Consider the following 23663-nt stretch of genomic DNA (forward strand, 5'->3'; position numbering starts at 1 on the left):
GGCAGGAATGGCGCGGAGACCGCAGCGTAGCGTGTCCGCCCAGGACATCAGGGCCTTCGCAACCCAAACCGAGGCGAAGGCCAGAGAGAGGGATGAGCCCGCTGCCTCGAAGGCGGAACGGGCCAACCTGTCAATAGTACGGTCCGTAGGGTCTTTGAGAGACGTACCGTTAGTGAGTGGAAGGACTGTGTGAGAAGACAGGTGGGAGATTGGGGGGGGGTCGACCACAGGGGAACCTGCCCAATCCTTTCTAAGACCCTCAGGAAAGGGATAATGCAAATCGATGGACTTACCGCTGGTAAATACCCTGTCCGGCTGTTGCCTGTGGCTGCGCAGTAACTCAGCGAATTCTGGATGTCCGCTGAATGTGTTCTGGGCCCGCTTCACCCGCTTAAAAGGAGATCTGGGTGCTCTGGGAGGAGACTGGGTCCACTGTACCTTCAAGGTCTGGTTTACTGCTTCTATCAGGCTATTTACCATGTGCCGGATATCGGCCGCCTGCTCTGAGTCCTGCAGGGGTACCGCATCGGAATCATCCTCGGAGCAGTCAGAAGCCTCCCTGGAGGACTGACGGTCTGGACCTGGGGATGAAGGTGAAACCTGGGAAGAGTGAGGACGAGACCTGGCGGGTCCGTTTCTGAGCAGCAGAGGAGGACCCTGCAACGGGGCTCACCTGCTCCGGAGGCAATTGCGCCGGGTCTGCGGGAATCTGGGCGAGCGTCGGCAGCAGGCGTAGAGCTTGCGCGATGGTCCGAGAAGCCTCAGAGAGGGAATCTACGGACTGGGACAGGGACGCTAGCCAGTCGGGGGGGAGCGGGACGCAGGGCCCTGCAGCATATGGCGCTGTGGCGTCTGCAGTATCAGAAACGTCGGCCGCGGAGTTCTGCGGAGGTTGCGCGTCTGTAGAACAGACGGAGCATAGTGGGGCGTCCTGACCCTGGGAAAATTTGGAGCTGCAGGAGGAGCATACAAAAAATAGTGCAAAGGGGGCCTGCTTGGATTGGGTGGGCTTAGCCTTAGGCATGGTGCAAACAGGTACTTTCCCTGGTGGCTGCTAGGAAGGAGACAGGAGAGGGTTAACTCGTCCCTAAACTCAGAGAATGCTACCTAGTGAGGGCTACTCCTTAGGAGCAGAGCTTACCCAGGTCCTGCGTGCTGCCCACCAGTCCAGAAGTGGAGTCCAGGAATGAGCTGGCCAGAAAAATCAGAACGCCGGCGCGCTGCAGCCTCAGGGGACCAGAGGCAGGCTAAAATGGCGAGGGGACGCTGGAGGAGGCTGGGGGAGGAGCAGGATTCCGGCGCGAAAAAACCAGGAGGATTCACAGCCCCCACCATCAGCCAGGAGGCAGAGCAGTGGGAGGTACAGAGGGAGACGACCGGCGGCCAATAGCGCTGCAGCGGGGGCGTGGCTAGGACGCAGGAGCGACTAGGCCCAGACCGGGGACTAAATTTATGGAGAGGGCCGGGGGAAAGAGCAGGGAAGTCGGTCCTACCTGCAATCGGCGGCGCCGGCTCAGCGATGGATGCGGTGCAGGCAGGGCTCCCTGCCCTGCCTGTGAACAGCGCTGCTCGTCCAGGAAGGCTCCGGAGGAGAGCGTGCTGAAGGCAGGGTAGTGGACATCATGATGGGGGTAGACAGCCCCCTCCAGGAGAATGCAGCGTGACAGGGCCCCATCTATCACACACACGCTGCGGAGGATCCATCCCTGCTGTACTCCCCTGTACGCCCTTTGGGGTGATACCTCAGGGCGAATCAGGGGTGCCCACAAAACAACCTGCCCACACGCGCACCCCCGGGAGTGGTACCACGGGGACGGGCGGGGGAGAGGGCCCCGAAGTCTCAAGCCCCTGCGACCCTGGGGAGCGGTACCCACGGGGCTGCGGAGAATGAGTGAAGCGAATACCTGCAGAGAAGACGACGACAGGTATGAGAGCTATGAGCGGCGCCGAATAAAAGAAAAAAGCGCAAAAAATACATGGCTGAGGGGGGCCGAGACGGCCCACATCAGCCTCCTACGACACTAAGCTAAAACTGATCTGAGCCCGCCTCCGGCTCGGGGTGTATGCTGCTAGGGAGGAGCTAACTTTTTTATGTTTACTTAGTGTCAGCCTCCTAGTGACAGCAGCATAACCCATGGTCCTGTGTCCCCCAATGAAACGATAGAGAAATATAAACGTCTCAGGTACTTAGCTTGCTGAGACGCAGGGTTCCAAGTCCCTGGGGATGAGTGCTCCGGTCCAGCAGGATCCTGAAGGGCTGCGGATGGAGACCGGTCTCCTGCCAAGCATGGAGAACCGTGCTGGCTCCCACTTCAAGCCAGAGCCCAGGAGGGATGGTGAAGGAGCACGGCATGTAAGGCTCCAGCCTTGGAATCAACCTTAACAGCACCGCCGACACAGTGGGGTGAGAAGGGACATGCCGGGGGTCCAGGCTTGGACCCGCTTTTCTTCAAACTCTTTCCAAAAATGAAAAATCAGATGAGAATGCATGTGTGGATGTATGCCTCCTGAACACAAAGCGATAAACTGGCTAGATCTGGTTCTCCAGGGGGTGTATAGGCTCAGAGGGAGGAGCTACGCTTTTGAGTGTAGTACTTTGTGTGTCCTCCGGAGGCAGAAGCTATACACCCAATGTCTGGGTCTCCCATAGGAACGATAAAGAAATCCCACTTAACTAATTAGGGATGCTGCCTAGTGTTGTACCTATTGAACCTATGGGTTTCTCGTTCCCTATCACCCCCATCTGTGTATCTAAAACACCATAACTCACTTTTCCAACAACATTGGTTTCTTTCCATATTTCTGCAACAGCTGCATCACTACACCCCAGTTCACGCATTTTTTTTGCTACATATTTGAAGTAAAAGCTCTCCAAAAAGTAAGAGGACTTCACCTCTTCAATCAAAACTAGTGGTTTCTGGAGTTTCTGATCCAAAAAACTCATAAGAAAGAAAAGCTAACTGTGCACTAGCTTGTGGGTGCTACATAACATTAAGGTGCACAAAGGGTTTGTCTTATTACACCCCCCTCCCTCCGAAAAAAAAAAAAAATTAAAAATAAAAGGAATACATTTTATGAAACAAACTGATGCAGGAGCATACAAAGCTCCATAAGAAACTGAACAATGTAAATCGCTATGTAAAACGAAGAGCGTGATCCTGTAAGCCATACTGGAGCATCAGTCACCTCCAACTCCGCACTGTTCCTCTCTCCCGATTGTAACCGTCCGTCACTCGGCCCATTACCAGCCATAAAGGTCCGCAATTTTGAAATTTCTTCTGAAAGCCGGTTGTTTAATTCCTGGGATTAAAACAAAAGGAAACATTTAACAAAACAAAAAAAAAAACAAAAAAAAAAAAAAGTATGTAACAATCAGTAAATCAATTTATCGATCGTACTTTTCAGGCATCATTGATGAGTTGATTACTGCAGATCACAGAACACATCACTGCTAATTATCAGTAAATGAGCCTCAGTGCTAAAGAACAAGTATGATGTTGCTTTATACACTAAAATATGCAATGTGTGAATCCTATAAAAATCCAAGCAATTCTTTAGGCTATGTGCACACGTGGCTTTTTTTTTTTTTTGCAGTTTTCATGCGTTTTTATCTTTTTTAATAAAAAAAAAAAAGGAAATAGCATCCCAGCAAAGTCTATGAGAATCATGACTTGTTGTGCACATGCTGCTTCTTCCTTGCAGATTTTGTTGCTAAAAAAGAAGCAGCATGACAATTGTTTCTGCATTTATTCCCCTGAATCTATATTTTCCTGCAATGCTTGATCACTACAGGGGATTACAGCACAGCACTTTGTCTAACACACCGTGCATATAGCATGGTGTGTGAGGTTCTCCGTAGCTCAGTAACCTGTGGTTGTCACGTTGACTACCCAGAGTTAACGTGGCAGCGATCGCATCCCCGTGATCGCATTACAGGGACCCGAAAACCAGGGAGGGGTAAGCGATTAATCTCCTACAGCATTCAGGGGGTTAAACTGCTGGGAGTGGTGTGGGCACCACACCAAGCTGCTGTAACATCAGCCGGATACCCAGCGGCGGTCGCAGGGGTGTAGCGCCTGAGCCCCCGCAATCGACATGACTTAAAAAAAAAAAAATTAAAAAAAAAGGAAAAAACGCATAATGAAAAAAAAGCAATTTTTTCTGCTGTGTTTTTCCTGCCAAAACATGCTTTTTTAATGTGCAGAAATGTAGCACATAAAAAAGTAACATGGGCACATAGCTTTAGTCGGCTTTTCCAGCCATTTATAATCCCAGGGGGAATGGCAAAGAGACACGGACCATGGATAACCTAAAAATTGCTGTACAAACTTTGCAAAGACGTCTCTTTGTGGACGGCACATACTGTGTGCCACACTATTGTGTATGGTGTTAAAGATGGACACTGCTGGACATGTCCTCAATCTGAAGCTAAAGAGTGACATTTTAAACTCTGTTTTTGTCACTCACGTGAATGGCTGTGTCAGGGAAACTTATGAATAACAGGTTTCCTGTGGTTTCAGGCAAAACTCTATCATAGTGATCAGCGTGGACCAGAACTATAAACAGTGGGATGGGAGTCACTTATTTTATCCCCATTAATCCCCATTTTACCCCATTAACCCCATTTTATCCCCTTTCATCCCCATGCTGAAAGCCCAAGCACGATCCCCAAGGTGGTGATGTAAAAACTGACCAATGATTAGGTTTTCTACCATATGATCAGATAGGACATTGCATTGTGAATCACATAGCTGAGACGTCCGCAAAACCTAAGGACTTGCAGTTCTCAGTCATGGAATACTTAGGCAACAGGATAGAATAAACAGAGGTGGAAAATATTCTTTAAGGGGCATCTGTCAGCAGGTTTTTGATACCTGATCTGAGAGCAGCATGATGTAGGTAAAGAGATCCTAAATCTAACAAGGTATCACTTAGATTACTGAGTGCAGCCGTTCTGACCATCTGAATTTTTAGCTTTAGCCATGTAGCAGAGCTGTGAGAGCTGCCCCCGCTCTCGAGGTGGTGTGCCGGACTGCTGTGCAGGCAAGTTTCTAGTCTTGTAATAATGGGTGTCCTGCTGCTTAAAACAGCAAATAAATAACAGATCGGACTGTGACAAAATAGGCATACCTGATCTTTGTTTTAGCCCTTGCAGTATGCTGGCTTCAGCTTACATAGTCATTAAATGGAATCTGTCAGCAGGTTTTTGCTAACACTTGCCTGATTCTGCCTTAGTAGCTCCTTTATTTCTTGCTGGTATTTTTGCAGTTCTTTATCTCGCTCCGATGCCGCCTGGTTCAGTGCTCCAATCTCTAAGCACTTCTGTGAGTAACGTTCTGACAAGGTCTGCAGCTCCCGCCGTAGTGCTTCCATATCAGACCTGCCCGGAGAAAAACAAAAAAAACCCCAAACCTCTAGGCAAACTACATAAGATCATGACAAGATGATGGATCTCTTGGCAATGCATGCATGGATGAGGAGCTGCAGTGTACAACAGAAAAAAAAACAACAAAAAACACTACAGCAATTCTTGCTCGGGGTATATGGGTATGTTCACAAGTTGCATTTTCTTCCCCAGAGTACAAATCTAATGTTTATTGCAACAAAGTGAATGAGATTTCTGAATTCTCTTGCACTTGCTTATTTGTTCCTTGGAGATTTGATGCAGCTTCGTATGTGAAGTATGCCAGTTCTTTCAGCCATTTAAATGAATGGGGGGGGGGGGAGAAATGCATAAAAAAAAATGCACATCTTTTACTCGCAGTGTTTTTCCTACCAACAATCCAACGTGTACACATACCCTATGAATGAAGGGAATTTTGTTTACTTACCGTAAATTCCTTTTCTTCTAGCTCCAATTGGGAGACCCAGACAATTGGGTGTATAGCTATTGCCTCTGGAGGCCACACAAAGTATTACACTTAAAAGTGTAAGGCCCCTCCCCTTCTGGCTATACACCCCCAGTGGGATCACTGGCTCACCAGTTTTAGTGCCAAAGCAAGAAGGAGGAAAGCCAATAACTGGTTTAAAGACCAATTCAATCCGAGGAAACATCGGAGAACTGAACCATACCACATGAACAACATGTGTACCCGAAAAAACAGAAAAACCCCGAGAAAACAGGGCGGGTGCTGGGTCTCCCAATTGGAGCTAGAAGAAAAGGAATTTACGGTAAGTAAACAAAATTCCCTTCTTCTTTGTCGCTCCATTGGGAGACCCAGACAATTGGGATGTCCAAAAGCAATCCCTGGGTGGGTAAAAGAATACCTCATGATAGGGCCGTCAAACGGCCCTCTCCTACAGGTGGCCAACCGCCGCCTGAATGACTTATCTACCTAGGCTGGCGTCTGCCGAAGCGTAGGTATGCATCTGATAATGCTTGGTAAAAGTAAGTAGACTCGACCAGGTGGGTGCCTGACACACCTGCTGAGCCGTAGCCTGGTGCCGTAATGCCCAGGATGCACCCACGGCTCTGGTAGAATGGGCCTTCGGCCTTGAGAGAACCAGAAGCCCAGTAGAACTGTAGGTTTCAAGAATTGGTTCCTCGAGCCCCCGAGCAAGGGTGGATCTGGAAGCTTGCGACTGTTTACGCCGACCAGCGACAAGGACAAAGAGTGCATCCGGGTGGCGCAGGAGCGCCATGCGGGAAGTAGAACCTGAGTGCTCTCACCAGAACCAACAGATGCAAATCTTTCTGAAATTGATGGACTGGACGAGGACACAAAGAAGGTGAGGTGATATCCTGATTGATATGAAAATGGGATACCACCTTAGGGAGAAATTCCGGAACCGGACGCAGAACTACCCTGTCCTGGTGAAGGACCAGGAAGGGAGTTTGTATGAGAGCGTTGCTAGCTCGGAAACTCGCCTAAGAGACGAGACCGTTACTAGAAGGCCACTTCCCGTGAAAAACGGGAAGGGAGACATCCTTCAAAGGCTCGAAAGGCGGCATCTGGAGAGCAATTAGAACCTTGTTCAGATCTCAGGGCTCTAACGGCCGCTTGTACGGAGTGCTGAGAAGACAAACTCCCCGTAGGAACGTGCGTACCTGAGGAAGTCGTCGTTTCTGAAAAAATACAGATAGCGCTGAGACTTGTCCCTAAAGGGAACTGAGCGACAACCCATTTTCCTACCTAGATTGCAGGAAGGAAGGAAACATAGACGATGCAACCGGCCAGGGAGAAACACCCTGCGCCGAGCACCGAGATAAGAACATCTTCCACGTCCTGTGGTCAATCTTGGCGGACGTTGGTATGCTAGCCTGTCTCATGGTGGCAACCACGTCCTGAGGTAATCCTGACGACACTAGGTTCCAGGACTCAATGCCACACCATCCGGTTGAGGGCCGTAGAATTCAAATGGAAGAATGGCCCTTGAGACAGCCAGTCTGATTGGTCTGGTAGTGCCCCCGGTTAGCCTACCGTGAGGCACCACAGAACCGAGTACCACAACATCCTCGGCCAATTTGTAGCGACGAGGATGGCGCGGCCGCAGTCGGTCTTGATCTAGCGCAGTACTCTGGGCAACAATGCCAGAGGTGGCACCTAAGGTAGCTGGAACTGCGACCAATGCTGAACTAAGGCGTTTGCCGCCAGAGCTCGATGATTGTGAAACCGTGCCATGAAGCTGGCACATTGTTGTTGTGCCGTGACGCCATTAGATCGACGTCCGGCCTCTGTCAGCGGCGCCAGATCTCCTGAAACCCGTCCGGGTGAGGAGACCATACTCTTTCGGCCACACCTCAGCGACTTAGGAAGTCAGCTTCCTAGTTTCCACACTTGGGATGTGAATTGTGGATATGGTGGATGCCGTGTCTTCCACCCACATCAGAACCTGCCGGACTTCCTGGAAGGCTTGCCGGTTGCGCGTTCTTCCTTGGTGGTTGATGTATGCCACCGCTGTGGAGCTGTCCGACTGAAGTCGGATATGCTTGCTTTCCAGCCGCTGTTGGAAGGATTGTAGGGCAAGATACACTGCTCTGTGTTCAAGAACATTGATCTGAAGAGTGGACTCTTGCTGAGTCCACGTACCCTGAGCGCTGTAGTGGAGAAAAACTGCTCCCCACCCTGATAGACTCGCGTCTGTCGTAACTATCGCCCAGGACGGGGATAGGAAGGACCTTCTTTTTGACCAAGAGGTGAGAAGAAGCCACCACCGTAGAGATTCCTTGGCCGCCTGAGAAAGAACGACGACTCTGTTGAGGGACGTCGACTCCTCGTCCCATTGGCGGAGAATGTCCCATTGTAGTAAAACTGCGCGAAAGGAACTGCCTCCATTGCTACCATCTTACGTAGGAAGTGCATGAGGCGTCTCAATGTGTGCGACTGGTTCTTAAAGAAGAGCTTGCAGCCCGTAGTGAATGCTGTTTGTCTAGCGGCAGCTTCACTATCGCTGAGAGAGTAAGAAACTCTATGCCTAGATATGTTATCGATAGGGTCGGGGTCGGATCTGACTTTAAAAAGTTGATGATCCACCCAAAACTCTAGAGAGTCTCCAGCGCAACGTTCGGGCAGTGTTGGCATGTTTCCTAAGAGAGTGCCTTGACAAGTAGATCGTCTAAATACGGGACCACAGAGTGACCCTGAGAGTGCAGGACTGTGACTACTGCTGCCCTGACCTTGGCGAAGACCAGTTGGACTGTCGCTAGCCGGAAGGTAGAGCTACGAACAGAGGGTGTTCGTCTCCTATAACGAAGCGTAGAAACGCTAGTGCTCTGGATCAATCGGCACGTGTGGATAAGCATCCTTGATGCCTAATGATGCTAGGAAATATCCTTGGGACCTTGAGGCGATGACATGGCGGAGGGATTCCATCCTGAACCGCCTGGTGTCCACGAGCTTGCTGAGCATTTTTAGATCCAAAACGGGACGGAACGGCCCGTTGTTATAGGTACCGCAAAGAATTTGGGGTAAAAACCGTGACCTTGTTCCTGAAGAGGAACGGGGGTCATCACTCTTTCTGCCTATAGAGTGCCCTGTTTGCAGAAGAGCAGCGGCCCGGCCGGGAGGTGGAGAAATTCTGAAGAATCGAGTTGGAGGACGAGAAGTGAGCTCTATCCTGTACCCGTGAGACAGAATGTCTCACACTCAATGGTCATTGACCTATGGCAGCTAAATATCGCCAAGGCGGGAGAGCCTGCTACCGACCGAGGCCGCAAGTCATGAGGAAGCCGCCTTGGAAGCGGGTTTTCAGACTGTCGCTTTTTTGGGCGAGACTGAGCCCGCTAAGAATCTTAGCTCCTCTGATCCTTTTGAGTCCACATTGGACGAGGAAAAATGGGACCTGCCCGAGCCTCGAAAAGGCCGAAAACCCCGACTGCCTCTTGCTCTGTTGGGGTTTGTTGTGTCCGGGCTGAGGAAAGGATGAATCCTTACCCCTGGACTGTTTGATGGTTACATCCAACGCTCACCAAACAGTCGGTCAGCAGAAAAAGGCAACTGGTTAGGCAACCTTTTTTGGAAGCAGAATCTGCCTTCCATTCACTTAACGAGCAGACCAGGCTCTGCTTAAAAACACGGAGTAGCGGAGGCTACCGCCGCACGGTTCGCAGAGTCCAGGACAACCTGAATCGCGTAAGAAACAAATGCAGACATTTGAGAGGTTAAGGATGCCACCTGCGGCACAGATGTACGTGTAACCGTGTCAATCTGTGTAAGACAAGCTGAAATAGCTTGGAGTGCCCCAAGGGAGAGAATGCCGGAGCCAACGGTGCGCCGACAGCCTCATAGATGGCTTTCGACCAGAGATCCATCTGTCTGTCAGTGGCATCTTTGAGTTTGCAGTTCCATCTCCCACTGCAACTATGGATCTAGCTACAAGCCTGGAGATTGGAGGATGCCGCTCGGGACATTGGGTCCAGTCCTTGACCAAGTCAGGGGACAGGGATAACGTGTATCCTAAGCCGTTTGGAGAAGCGCATATCTGGATAAGTGTGGTGTTCCTGGACTGCCTCTCTGAAGGCAGAGTGGTCCAGAAAAATACGTGAAGCTGACTCCTCCACTGGAGGAGCTGTGAGAAATAACCCACATTCTATAGATGGACGCTATAAGATTATTTACTATGGCGTCACAATCAGGTGTATCCAGATTGAGAGCGGTCTCAGGATCAGAATCCTGAGCCGCTACTTCCGCCTCATTACACAGCGAGTCCTTCTGTTAGGACCCTGATGAAACCGAGGCCGCTCATAGCGAGCCCACTTAGGCTGTCTGGGACTGACGTCCGTGCAGAGCCGTGACTCTGGGATGCGTGTGACATTCCCGGAGCTGTTAGTTATTCACACTGAGGGGGGCCATGGATCAATGATTCAACAGTGCCCATATTGTGAGAGACATGTCCGGACTGCTAGGCTTCTAGTATCATAGCCATAGTCTCAGAAAAAACTGTCAGTAAATACTGCAGACACCGTCCTCATCCCCTGGCCATTAGTGCATACAATGGGAGTCTATGCTGTACCAGCTGTATAGAAAAACATGTGGTTCTGCACCTTTGTTTTACACAGAGAATATGCTGATAACTCCTCCGCATAATCCAGGAGGGTATATACAACGTGCGACCAAACAGTGCAATGTATATAGTACAAGCATATCTATAAGTGCACTTCTGCACTAGTGGGGTTAGCACCACAGGTGCTGCTTAACGCCTGTTACAGCGATTGTGTGACTATCAGAATGCCAGGGTCTTCCACACTTGTCTCTGTATCGTACAGAAACTGACACTAATGGCTGCCGGTGTCCTTGTAGAGAAGGAAGCCGTGGGCGTGCCTGAGAAAGTGCGGGAATCCGGATTCACAGTGCACACAGTGAGAGGGGTGGAGTATGCAAAACATACTCCAGCTCTCAGCTCTGCTCTATGCAGCGTCACGCCCCTACCCTGACTGTCAGGGCTGTGGGCGGTAACGAAGGGAGACTAGGCCCAGAAGCCGGGGACTCGAGTTAACAGCGCGGCCGCCGTAAAAGCGCGGGCCGCGCTGAAGTCCCCGGCGCACCACAAGTGCCAGCCGCGCCGCAGTTCCAGCGGCCGGCGCGACCGATTCATAGAAGTGGCCAGCGTCCCGCCCCTCTCCTGACTGGCAGGTCTGGGGGCGGGAACGAACGGAAGCAGGCCGCAAAAGCCGGGGACTCTAGTTATCAGCGCGGCCGCCGTAAAAGCGCGGGCCGCGCTGAAGTCCCCGGCGCACCACAAGTGCCAGCCGCGCCGCTGCCAGCGGCCGGCGCGACCGATTCCTGGAAGTGGCCAGCGTCCCGCCCCTCTCCTGACTGGCAGGTCTGGGGGCGGGAACGAACGGAAGCAGGCCGCAAAAGCCGGGGACTCTAGTTATCAGCGCGGCCGCCGTAAAAGCGCAGGCCGCGCTGAAGTCCCCGGCGCACTACAAGTGCCAGCCGCGCCGCAGTCCCAGCGGCCGGCGCGACCAATTCCCATAAGTGAGCCTGCTTCAGCAAAGCTGAATGAGGCCATGGCACAGGCGCCGCAGCGCTGATGTCCCCCGGCGCACTACAACACCCAGCATGCTGCGGTGTGAGCGCCAAATGCACGGGGACACAGAGTACCTTGAGGAAGCAGGGCCATGTCCCTGATGTACTCCGCTCCATCCAGCATCTTCTCCAGGGGCTGTAGATGGAGCCCGGTCTCAGTGCCTGGAGACCGGTAAATCCCACTTCACCCAGAGCCCTGTAAAAAGGGATGGGGAAGGAATCAGCATGTGGGCTCCTGCCGCCGTACCCGCAATGGGTACCTCAACCTTACAAACACCTCCGACATACAGTGGGGTGAGAAGGGAGCATGCTGGGGACACTATATGTGTCCTCTTTTCTTCCATCCGACATAGTCAGCAGCTGCTGCTGACTAAAAAGTGGAGCTATGCGTGGATGTGTTGCCTCCTTCGCACAAAGCACAAAACTGGTGAGCCAGTGATCCCACTGGGGGTGTATAGCCAGAAGGGGAGGGGCCTTACACTTTTAAGTGTAATACTTTGTGTGGCCTCCAGAGGCAATAGCTATACACCCAATTGTCTGGGTCTCCCAATGGAGCGACAAAGAAAAGTGCATTCTTTGAGTATTAGCATCAGAGATTTCTGCACCAAAAAGTGAGTCTTCTCAGGACACTGCAGAAAATACAGGTCTGTGATGCATTTTTTTTTACCCCCATTTATTTGGTCGGGTGAAAGATGCTGCAAAAATGATGAAAGAATTGAACTGCTGCAAATGTGAAAGGACTTCAAATCTATATGAAAAAAAAAAAAAAGCAAGGGCAAAAGATTTCAGAAATCCTTCACTTTGCTGGTACAGAAAACCACATAGTTTCACTGAAAAAAGCAATGTTTGAACAAACCATTAAAAGATAAAGAAACAAATAAAAAAAAAAACAAAACAAACTCATCTGAGCATTATGAGCCGGTGTTGTACGCTTCGCTGGTCCGCTCCTTTATGGCTGTGCTAGGTTATGGGTTCACTTAGTTTTCTGTTCACCCCCCTTTATGGTGTACAGTCACACAATGTTCTAAATTTTGTAACTACAGTACTGTATTTTTCATTTTATAAAAGACACACCCCAAATTTAGAGATAAACAAAAAATAAAAATAAAATGGGGTCTGTGTTACACTCCGGTGTTGTTTTACCGGAGGGGGGCAGCAGCGGTGGTGGAGTGGAGTCACAGGAGGTAGAGGCTGTGCTGGCAGCGGGTCAGTGGTGGCACCAGCGGGTCAGTGACAGGTTAGTGGTGGCACCGGCAGGTCAGGGGTAGCAGCGGAAGCTGCGGTGGTTGTGTGGTGGAGCAGGCCAGTGCAGCGACTGTCCCAGTCTGTCCGCGGTGCGGGTTTCAAAGAAATAGTGCACAGAGCGGCGAGTAGGCAGATTGAGCTCTCATCCAAGAGAGGCAGCCATCCGCCAGCACCGACAGGCATCCTGCTGGCCGCCCGCACGCACCCGGCTACCCGCTCACAGAGCCGCACAGACAGCCCCCGCCAATTCACCTCCCGGTAAGCTATATTCGTATTTTAAGACGCACCCCTCTTTCTTCCCAAATTCTTGGGAGGAAAGGTGCGTCTTATCCGAAAAGAAGGGAATTTTGTTTACTTACCGTAAATTCCTTTTCTTCTAGCTCCAATTGGGAGACCCAGACAATTGGGTGTATAGCTATGCCTCCGGAGGCCACACAAAGTATTACACTAAAAGTGTAAAGCCCCTCCCCTTCTGCCTATACCCCCCCGGTGCTCACGGGCTCCTCAGTTTTGGTGCAAAAGCAAGAAGGAGGAAAAAATTATAATTGGTTTAAAGTAAATTCAATCCGAAGGAATATCGGAGAACTGAAACCATTCAACATGAACAACATGTGTACACAAAAAAACAGGGGCGGGTGCTGGGTCTCCCAATTGGAGCTAGAAGAAAAGGAATTCACGGTAAGTAAACAAAATTCCCTTCTTCTTTGTCGCTCCATTGGGAGACCCAGACAATTGGGACGTCCAAAAGCAGTCCCTGGGTGGGTAAATAATACCTCATAATAGAGCCGCAACCGGCTCCGTCCTACAGGTGGGCAACCGCCGCCTGAAGGACTCGCCTACCTAGGCTGGCATCTGCCGAAGCATAGGTATGCACCTGATAGTGTTTGGTGAAAGTGTGCAGGCTCGACCAGGTAGCCGCCTGACACACCTGCTGAGCCGTAGCCTGGTGCCGCAAAGCCCAGGACGCTCCCACGGCCCTGGTAGAATGGGCCTTCAGCCCTGAGGGAACCGGAAGCCCGGAGGAACGATAAGCCTCGAGAATTGGTTCCTTGATCCACCGAGCCAGGGTTGATTTGGAAGCTTGTGTCCCTTTACGCTGGCCAGCGACAAGGACAAAGAGTGCATCCGAGCAGCGCAGGGGCGCCGTACGAGAAATGTAGAATCTGAGTGCTCTCACCAGATCTAACAAGTGCAAATCCTTTTCACATTGGTGAACTGGATGAGGACAAAAAGAGGGTAAGGAGATCTCCTGATTGAGACGAAAGGGGGACACCACCTTAGGGAGAAAGTCCGGAACCGGACGCAGAACCACCTTGTCCTGGTGAAACACCAGGACGGGGGCTTTGCATGACAGCGCTGCTAGCTCAGACACTCTCCGAAGCGAAGTGACTGCTACTAGGAAAACCACCTTCTGCGAAAGGCGTGAGAGAGAGATATCCCTCATTGGCTCGAACAGTGGTTTCTGAAGAACCATCAGCACCCTGTTCAGATCCCAGGGTTCTAACGGACGCTTGTAAGGAGGTACGATGTGACAAACCCCCTGCAGGAACGTGCGTACCTGTGGAAGTCTGGCTAGGCGCTTCTGAAAAAAGACAGAGAGCGCAGAGACTTGTCCCTTAAGGGAGCCTAGTGACAACCCCTTTTCTAATCCGGATTGAAGGAAGGACAGAAAAGTGGGCAAGGTAAACGGCCAGGGAGAAACACCCTGAGCAGAGCACCACGACAGAAATATTTTCCACGTCCTGTGGTAGATCTTGGCGGACGTTGGTTTCCTAGCCTGTCTCATGGTGGCAATGACCTCTTGAGATAATCCTGAAGACGCTAGGATCCAGGACTCAATGGCCACACAGTCAGGTTCAGGGCCAGAGAATTCAGATGGAAAAGCGGCCCTTGAGACAGCAAGTCTGGTCGGTCTGGTAGTGCCCACGGTTGGCCGACCGTGAGATGCCACAGATCCGGGTACCACGACCTCCTCGGCCAGTCTGGAGCGACGAGGATGGCGCGGCGGCAGTCGGCCCTGATCTTGCGTAACACTCTGGGCAACAGTGCCAGAGGAGGAAACACATAAGGGAGTTGAAACTGCGACCAATCCTGAACTAAGGCGTCTGCCGCCAGAGCTCTGTGGTCTTGAGACCGTGCCATGAACGTCGGGACCTTGTTGTTGTGCCGGGACGCCATTAGGTCGACGTCCGGCATGCCCCAGCGGCAACAGATCTCCTGAAACACGTCCGGGTGAAGGGACCATTCCCCTGCGTCCATGCCCTGGCGACTGAGAAAGTCTGCTGCCCAGTTTTCTACGCCCGGGATGTGAACTGCGGATATGGTGGAGGCTGTGGCTTCCACCCATAGCAGAATCCGCCGGACTTCCTGGAAGGCTTGCCGACTGCGTGTCCCGCCTTGGTGGTTGATGTATGACACCGCTGTGGAGTTGTCCGACTGAATTCGGATCTGTTTGCCTTCCAGCCACGGCTGGAACGCCTTTAGGGCAAGATACACTGCCCTTATCTCCAGAACATTGATCTGAAGGGAGGACTCTGAGTCCAATTGAAGTGGGCGCAGATGAAACTGCGCAAAAGGAACTGCCTCCATTGCTGCCACCATCTTCCCTAGGAAGTGCATGAGGCGCCTCAGGGGGTGTGACTGACCATGAAGGAGAGATTGCACCCCTGTCTGTAGAGAACGCTGTTTGTTCAGCGGAAGCTTCACTATCGCTGAGAGAGTATGAAACTCCATGCCAAGATATGTCAGTGATTGGGCCGGTGTCAGATTTGACTTTGGAAAATTGATGATCCACCCGAAACTCTGGAGAGTTTCCAGAGCAATGTTCAGGCTGTGTTGGCATGCCCCTTGAGAGGGTGCCTTGACAAGTAGATCGTCTAAGTAAGGGATCACCGAGTGTCCCTGAGAGTGTAGGATTGCCACCACTGTTGCCATGACCTTGGTGAAGACCCGTGGGGCTGTTGCCAAGCCAAAAGGTAGTGCCACGAACTGAAGGTGTTCGTCCCCTATGGCGAAGCGCAGGAAGCGCTGATGCTCTGGCGCAATCGGTACGTGGAGATAAGCATCTTTGATGTCTATTGATGCCAGGAAATCTCCTTGGGACATTGAGGCGATGACGGAGCGGAGCGATTCCATCCGGAACCGCCTGGTTTTCACATGCTTGTTGAGCAGCTTTAGGTCCAGAACGGGACGGAAGGATCCGTCCTTTTTTGGCACCACGAACAAGTTGGAGTAAAAACCGTGACCCCGTTGCTGAAGAGGAACTGGGATCACCACTCCTTCCGCCTTCAGGGTGCCCACCGCCTGCATAAGAGCCTCGGCTCTGTCGGGGGGTGGAGATGTTCTGAAGAAACGAGTCGGAGGACGAGAGTTGAACTCTATCCTGTAACCGTGAGATAGAATGTCTCTCACCCATCGGTCTTTTACTTGTGGCAGCCAGGCGTCGCAAAAGCGGGAGAGCCTGCCACCGACCGAGGATGCGGTTTGAGGAGGCCGAAAGTCATGAGGAGGCCGCTTTGGGAGCGGTTCCTCCGGCGGTCTTTTTAGGACGTGACTTAGACCGCCATGCATCGGAGTTCCTCTGATCTTTCTGAGGCCTTTTGGACGAGGAAAATTGAGATCTGCCCGCGGTCCGAAAGGACCGAAACCTCGATTGTACCTTCCGTGGTTGAGGTCTGTTTGGTTTGGACTGGGGTAAGGATGAATCCTTTCCCTTGGATTGTTTAATGATTTCATCCAATCGCTCACCAAACAAGCGGTCGCCAGCCAATGGCAAACCGGTTAAGAACTTTTTGGAAGCAGAGTCTGCCTTCCATTCACGTAGCCACATGGCCCTGCGGAGTACCACCGAGTTGGCGGATGCCACCGCCGTACGGCTCGCAGAGTCCAGGATAGCATTAATGGCGTAGGACGCAAACGCCAACGCCTGATTGGTTAAGGACACCACTTGCGGGGCAGATGTACGTGTTACTGCATGAATCTGCGCCTGACAAGCTGAGATAGCTTGGAGTGCCCATACGGCAGCAAATGCTGGGGCAAAAGACGCGCCTATAGCTTCATAGATGGATTTCAACCATAGTTCCATCTGTCTGTCAGTGGCATCTTTGAGTGAAGCCCCATCTTCCACTGCAACTATGGATCTAGCCGCCAGTCTGGAGATTGGAGGATCCACCTTAGGACACTGAGTCCAGCCCTTGACAACCTCGGGGGGGAAGGGATAACGTGTGTCCTTAAGGCGCTTGGAAAAACGCTTGTCTGGACAGTCACGGTTTTTCTGGATTGCCTCTCTGAAGTCAGAGTGATCCAGAAACATATTTAATGTACGCTTTGGAAACCTGAAACGGAATTTCTCCTGAGAAGCAGACTCCTCAACTGGAGGAGCTGGGGGAGAAATATCCAACACCTGATTGATGGTCGCTATAAGGTCATTCACTACGGCGTCACCTTCAGGTGTATCTAGGTTGAGAGCGGCTTCAGGATCAGAATCCTGATCTGATACCTCCGCTTCATCCTCCAGAGAGTCCTGCTGGGACCCTGAACAGTGTGATGAAGTGGAGGGAATTTCCCAGCGACCCCGCTTGGGCGGCCTGGGACTGCGGTCCGTGTCAGAGACCTCACCCTGGGACCTATGGGTTACCCCCGGGGCACTTTGCTGTTCCAATTGAGGGGGACCAGGGGTCAAGGATTGGATAGAGCCCGGGGCCTGAATCACCGGTCTGGACTGCAATGCTTCCAGTATTTTAGCAGACCATTTATCCATAGTCTCAGACAGTTTGTCAGCAAAGGCTGCAAACTCCGTCCCTGTCACCTGGACAGTGGTAGCAGGTGGATCCACCTGGGCCACCTGTAGCAGAGGCTCCGGCTGAGTAAGTGCCATAGGGGCCGAGCATTGCACACAATGAGGGTCAGTGGAACCTGCCGGTAGTACAGCTGTACATGAGGTACAGGTTGCAAAGTACGCCTGTGCTTTGGCACCCTTGCTTTTTGCAGATGACATGTTGTCTCCTCTGAGAACAACCAAGAGGGTATATAGCCAAAAATCAACAGAGCGACCGTACAGTGCAATGTATAGCCTATAAGACTATATATATATATATATATATATATATATATATATATATATATATATATAGATAGATAGATAGATAGATAGAGATATATATATATCTCTATATCTATCTATCTATCTATCTATCTATCTATCTATCTATCTATCTATCTATCTATCTATCTATCTATCTATCTATCTATCTATCTATCTATCTATATATATATATATATATATATATATATATATACACACTTCGGTACTCAGTGGGGCCAGCACCACAGGTGCTGCTTACCGACCGCTCAGAGCGGTTGTGTGGTCACCAGATTCCCTGCCTGGGTCTCCCTGTGTTGTCTCTCCTCTCCAGCGTCTGAATCGCTGACAGGAATGGCTGCCGGCGTTCTGTGGGGAGGAGGAGACCGTGGGCGTGCCCAAGAAAAGTGCGGGAATCCAGTGCCCCACTGTACTGAGTGAGGAGGGAGGAGGATACTAATGTATGCTCCAGCCCTCCGCTGACGATCCGTGCAGCGTCCCGCCCCTCCCCTGACTGGCAGGCCTGTGGGCGGGAATAAACGACACTAGGCCGCAGAAGCCGGGGACTAAAGTTATAAGCGCGGCCGGCAATAAGCGCGGCCGCGCGGTAGTCCCCCGGCGCACTAACACCTCCAGCAGTGCTGGAAAGTGTCTGGCACAAGCGCTCCATGTCCGGCGCACTAACACACCCAGCAGTGCTGGAAAGTGTCTGGCACAAGCGCTCCATGCCCGGCGCACTAACACACCCAGCAGTGCTGGAAAGTGTCTGGCACAAGCGCTCCATGCGCGGTCCCCACGGGGACACAGAGTACCTCATAGTAGCAGGGCCTTGTCCCTGACGATACCCAGCTCCTATCCTGCAGATTCCCAGGGGCTGCGGAGGGAGCACGTTCCCAGTGCCTGGAGACCGATTAGGATCCCACTTCACCCAGAGCCCATTAAGGGATGGGGAAGGAAAACAGCATGTGGCTCCTGCCTGTGTACCCGCAATGGGTACCTCAACCTTAACAACACCGCCGACAAAGTGGGGTGAGAAGGGAGCATGCTGGGGGCCCTGTTATGGGCCCTCTTTTCTTCCATCCGACCTAGTCAGCAGCTGCTGCTGACCAAGCTGTGGAGCTATGCGTGGATGTCTGCCTCCTTCGCACAAAGCATAAAAACTGAGGAGCCCGTGAGCACGGGGGGTGTATAGGCAGAAGGGGAGGGGCTTTACACTTTTAGTGTAATACTTTGTGTGGCCTCCGGAGGCATAGCTATACACCCAATTGTCTGGGTCTCCCAATGGAGCGACAAAGAAATACAGTACTTTTCTACACCAATTGGACGCTTTATGGAATAAAATTGTGATGTCGCAAGTGTAAGTATTAAATAAAAAACTAAGAATAAGTGCATACTGGTGCTGCCGCCGGATCATCTCATTTGTTGAGGAGCCGCCGTGTTGAAATGTCCGAGCTTTCTCCACTTCTCTTTGTAGCTCTTCCTTGTGAGCAGCCCGTATGGCTTCAATCACTGTGGAAAAGAAGAGGATAATAAAATCTGAATGAATACATGTTACCCTTCATAATTAGCAATGCACAGTGGACATCAGTCTGGAAATCTAGTCTCAGCTGTTGGGTTAACATTGACATGACATAAGTTAAATCAATAAGAAGACTGAACAATACATTATTTGTCTAATTGGGGTTGCAGAATATGGTTAGGAGGTATAGGCCTCACTGACATATCTACATGTCAGCCTTCAAGGCACGAATTACCATACTACAATAAAGTATAAAACACACGGCTTCCATGCCTCGCCGTACCGGATGCCGTGGCTGCAGTTTCCTCCGCTAACAGCTGGTCCTTCTCCTGCCGCAGTCTCTGGATCTCCCATTCATGGTGTCTCTGGAGTTCAGATAAAAGCTGCTTGTGTGAGTTCTCCATCTGAGACAGACTGTTCTCACAAGCCTCCTACAATACAGAATGAAGGGGAATGTGAGCTTACTCCACCAAGTCAGAGGACCGCACCACTTTCAGGCAATATTGTAAATATGTAATGTTTAAAAGATCCGAAAATCATGGACATATTGGATGGACTAGTGTCTCCTTTCCCCTAAATGCCTAAGAATCGTTGGCATGAGCAACTGTGGTCTCCTGCGGAGGAGACTAGTGGCCACGCAGGTCAGGACCAGTCGCGTTCAGGATGCAGCGGGTCCTGATCGTGTGCACATACCCTTTAGTCTCGGGCCTGGCTTCTCCCCACACCGCTGTAGTCAATTGACGGATCTGTCCTATGTGTAATGAACCAACCAGAGACCCAATTGGACTCCTTGTCTTTCCCTATAGTCCCAGGCCGGTTCTTCAGACTATGTTTCATCTCAAACCCTGGCTGCAGTAATCATGCATCCCAGCTCGGATTCATGCCACTCCAGGTTTGGTATCGAGTGGCAGTTTCCATTAAGTCCAGACATTTTTGCATTTCTGCTCTAATTTTGCTCCATTCATTTAAGTGTTTATAAGAAAACTGCACAGAAGTGCGGACGAGATAATCTACACACCCTAATTGCTGGTGTGAATTTTTAGTGCGCATTTTAGTCTATTGTTTTTCTTCCTTATGCCTTTAGGTGGCGCCGTTAGCTATCAGAATAGTCTGAGGGCATCGCTGCAGTGTGGATGATGGGAAAAATAAACAGGGCTGGAGCAGGAAAGCTTGTGTGACAATGAGAAGGCACAGGACAGAGGATTCTGCATGAAGAAATTATTTATCCTTCCTGGTAACAAAAAACCTTCTACTAGATGCTACTAGTCAGTATGAATTTTTTAGACTTTTGTTGTTGCGTGTACGGAGGAGGGCGCATTTGCCAAATGAATCATATCAAAAGCCGGATAGGAGTCAAATCATGAACAATTTGTACTTTATAACTGCAGTGACAACTTCCTATGGATGTGCGCAAAAGAAGAAGTTTATGCCATCCATGATGTGGGGTAACAAAAAAAAAAAAAACAAAACAAACAGGTTTGCCTGAGTGTGCCATATTTGATCCACCATGTGCCCCCTCTTAATTTCTGCAAATGCAATGTAAGGTGACGCTGCTGAAATATTTCCTATTGTGACATAGTAGGGCTGTCCTACTAGATACAGGAGCAGGATAGGTGATTAATGTAGGACTGCTGGAGGGTCCGGACACTGGGACCCCACTGTAGGTAGTGTTAGTCAGACAAGTGTCACGGGCGACAGACAACCCTGTGGTGTCCAGCTGCAGAAGGTCACTGTTTGGCGGCACAAACTGCTCCTTGATATACCATTCCTTCTTATGTGGTGTGCATGGAGTTCTATGTATTATCTCTGTTAGGGTTAACTCTTTCCATTTTAGGATGCTGTAGATAACTTTACCTTTGAGCTGCTAATCATTATCCCCTCCCTGTGTCTTTATATACCTGCATTATCCTTGGTTTGTCCTAGTAATCGTTTTCTTTACGGTCTAGATTGCAAGCAGCTTGTAATCTCCTAGAAACAGGTTGTTGGTGTCATCTCCAAGATGACAGAGAACAAATTGTTTGTTTTTTTTACCCTGTTTTCCCTGTGTGTTTTTTAGGACTTACTGGGGTTGACTAGTGCTCATCCCTTCTGATCATTACCTAAGGCCCAGTTCCAGTCAGCTAGGGTCTAGGTATCCTGCTTGGCGTATAGGTTCAGAACGTTTTATCAGGGATCACAGTCTCCCCTTCCCTAGAAACAGTGTTCCCCTCTTTCCTGGTCTCCCTTTTTGCTGTTCACTCGCATACCTAGCGTGAAAGCCAGTACTTTATTCACTTTTAAGGGACTCCCTGACATAGCACCAACGGTACCAGAGATGAGAATGGAGAGGTGCTAACACATGAGCAGCACTGATTTAACAAGAAGACTTTGGGATCTGATGGGTCCCAATGATCATACAACAGGCATATCACAGATTTACTGGGAAAAACCTTTTAACCCCTTCACGACCCATGACGGATATATCAGTCATGGATCGTGTGAGGTTAACCCCTGCCCCCTGCCACGGGCAGGTCGCAGAGATCCGCGGACATATCAGCTGTTTTTAACAGCTGACATGTGCGCCTGCAAGTTACGAGTGGAATCTCTTCCACCTGCAACTTTTAACCCCTTACATCTCGCTGCCAAAGTCTGGCAGCAAGATGTATATGCGCGCGGCCATTACTTTCACTTACCGCCCTCCCACCGGAAGTCATGTGCGTGATCACGTGACTTTCGGTGGTTGCCATAGTAGCACAGGGTCATGTGATGACGCCTGTAGCTATCATGAGTCACTTTAGATTTCACTCGGCCCGGAGCCGAGTGAAGCAGAAATTGAGCATATCTGCTGTTTACAGCTGTGTAGCTGTGATCAGCAGATAGGGCAGAGTGATTGGATTGTAGATTCATATAGCCCCCTAGGGAGACTAGTAAAATAAAAAAAAAAAAAAAAAACAAAAAAAACACCTAAGTTCAAATCACCCCCCTTTCACCCCATTGAATATTAAAAAGGTTAATAAAAAAAATACACATATTCGGTATCGCTGCGTTCAGAAATGCCCGATCGAAATATAAAAATTAATCTGATTGGTAAATGGCAAAGCAGCAAAAAAATTCCAAACGCCAAAATTACGTTTTTTGATCGCTGCAAGTTTTATGCAAAATGCAATAACAGGCGCTCAAAACCTAGCATCTGTACAAAAGTGGTACAGTTAAAGTCAGCTCGAGACGCAAAAAATAAGCAGTCACTGAGTCTCATATCCCAAAAAATGAGAACGCTACGGGTTTCGGAAAATAGCGCAAAACGTACGCCACTTTTATTGGACAAGCTTGTGAATTTTTTTTAAGCCCTTAGATACAAGTAAACCTATACATGTTTGATGTCTACAAACTCGCACCGACCTGAGGCATCACAACAACACATCAGTTTTACCATATAGTGAACATGGTGAATAAAATATCCCAAAAACTATTGCGCGATCACACTTCTTTTTGCAGTTTTTCAGTACTCTATATGGTAACACTATGGTTTCATTTAAAAGTACAACTTGTCCTGCAAAAATCAAGCCCACATATGGCAAGATTGACGGAAAAATAAAAAAAAAAAAAAAGTTATGGCTCTTGGAAGAAGGGGAGCAAAAAACAAAAACGGAAAAACTGAAAGCACCCGGGGGCTGAAGGGGTTAATACTAATCTCAATGAAATACTAACCATATAGCAGCACAGCAAATGTAAGAGAAATAATATTCCTATAATACGTTATGTCAGGCATGCTATCCACGGGTAACTTACCTGAGATATATAACCCCCCTCGCCTGCTCCTTTCTGAGTAACAGTTTCCTTCTTCGCCTTCTCCAGCTGCATCTTTAAACTCTGGATCTAAATAGAAGAAATACACAGTAATTCATAACCAGAAAAATCTTCAACTACTGGTAAAATAAAACAAAAACAAAAAACTATAGCTTCATCTACACTGGTATCATGGATTGGTTCTATGATGCTCCAATTATCCACACAAGGAAAAAAAAAGAGAATTTTGTTTACTTACCGTAAATTCTTTTTCTTATAGTTCCGTATTGGGAGACCCAGACATTGGGTGTATAGCTTCTGCCTCCGGAGGACACACAAAGTACTACACTAAAAAGTGTAGCTCCTCCCTCTGAGCATATACACCCCCTGGATAACCAGATCTAGCCAGTTTAGTGCAAAAGCTGAAGGAGAATAGCCACCCACAAGTAAAGACAGAGCAAGAACCGGAACAACCAGAGACTCTGTCCACGACAACAGCCGGTGATAACACGCGGAACAAGAAACTGCCAACAGGCAACAGGGAGGGTGCTGGGTCTCCCAATACGGAACTATAAGAAAAAGA

General features: G+C 49.9%; 1 protein-coding gene across 3 annotated transcripts in view; it reads right to left on the bottom strand.

Moving 5' to 3' along the window:
- TRIOBP (TRIO and F-actin binding protein) overlaps window positions 1-23663 on the bottom strand; it is a 116481-nt gene that overhangs the window by 22173 nt on the left and 70645 nt on the right. For all 3 annotated transcript variants that reach the window (XM_075321840.1, XM_075321839.1, XM_075321838.1), the window contains exons 7-11: window positions 23084-23170; window positions 19599-19746; window positions 19191-19305; window positions 5221-5380; window positions 3187-3300 (exon numbers count right to left, since the gene is read on the bottom strand). In XM_075321840.1, coding sequence (XP_075177955.1) covers window positions 3187-3300; window positions 5221-5380; window positions 19191-19305; window positions 19599-19746; window positions 23084-23170 — 624 coding nt within the window. The remainder of the gene's footprint in view (window positions 1-3186; window positions 3301-5220; window positions 5381-19190; window positions 19306-19598; window positions 19747-23083; window positions 23171-23663) is intronic.

This window comes from Anomaloglossus baeobatrachus, chromosome 8 (genome assembly GCF_048569485.1).
Source record: "Anomaloglossus baeobatrachus isolate aAnoBae1 chromosome 8, aAnoBae1.hap1, whole genome shotgun sequence".
NCBI classification, from domain to species: domain Eukaryota; kingdom Metazoa; phylum Chordata; class Amphibia; order Anura; family Aromobatidae; genus Anomaloglossus; species Anomaloglossus baeobatrachus.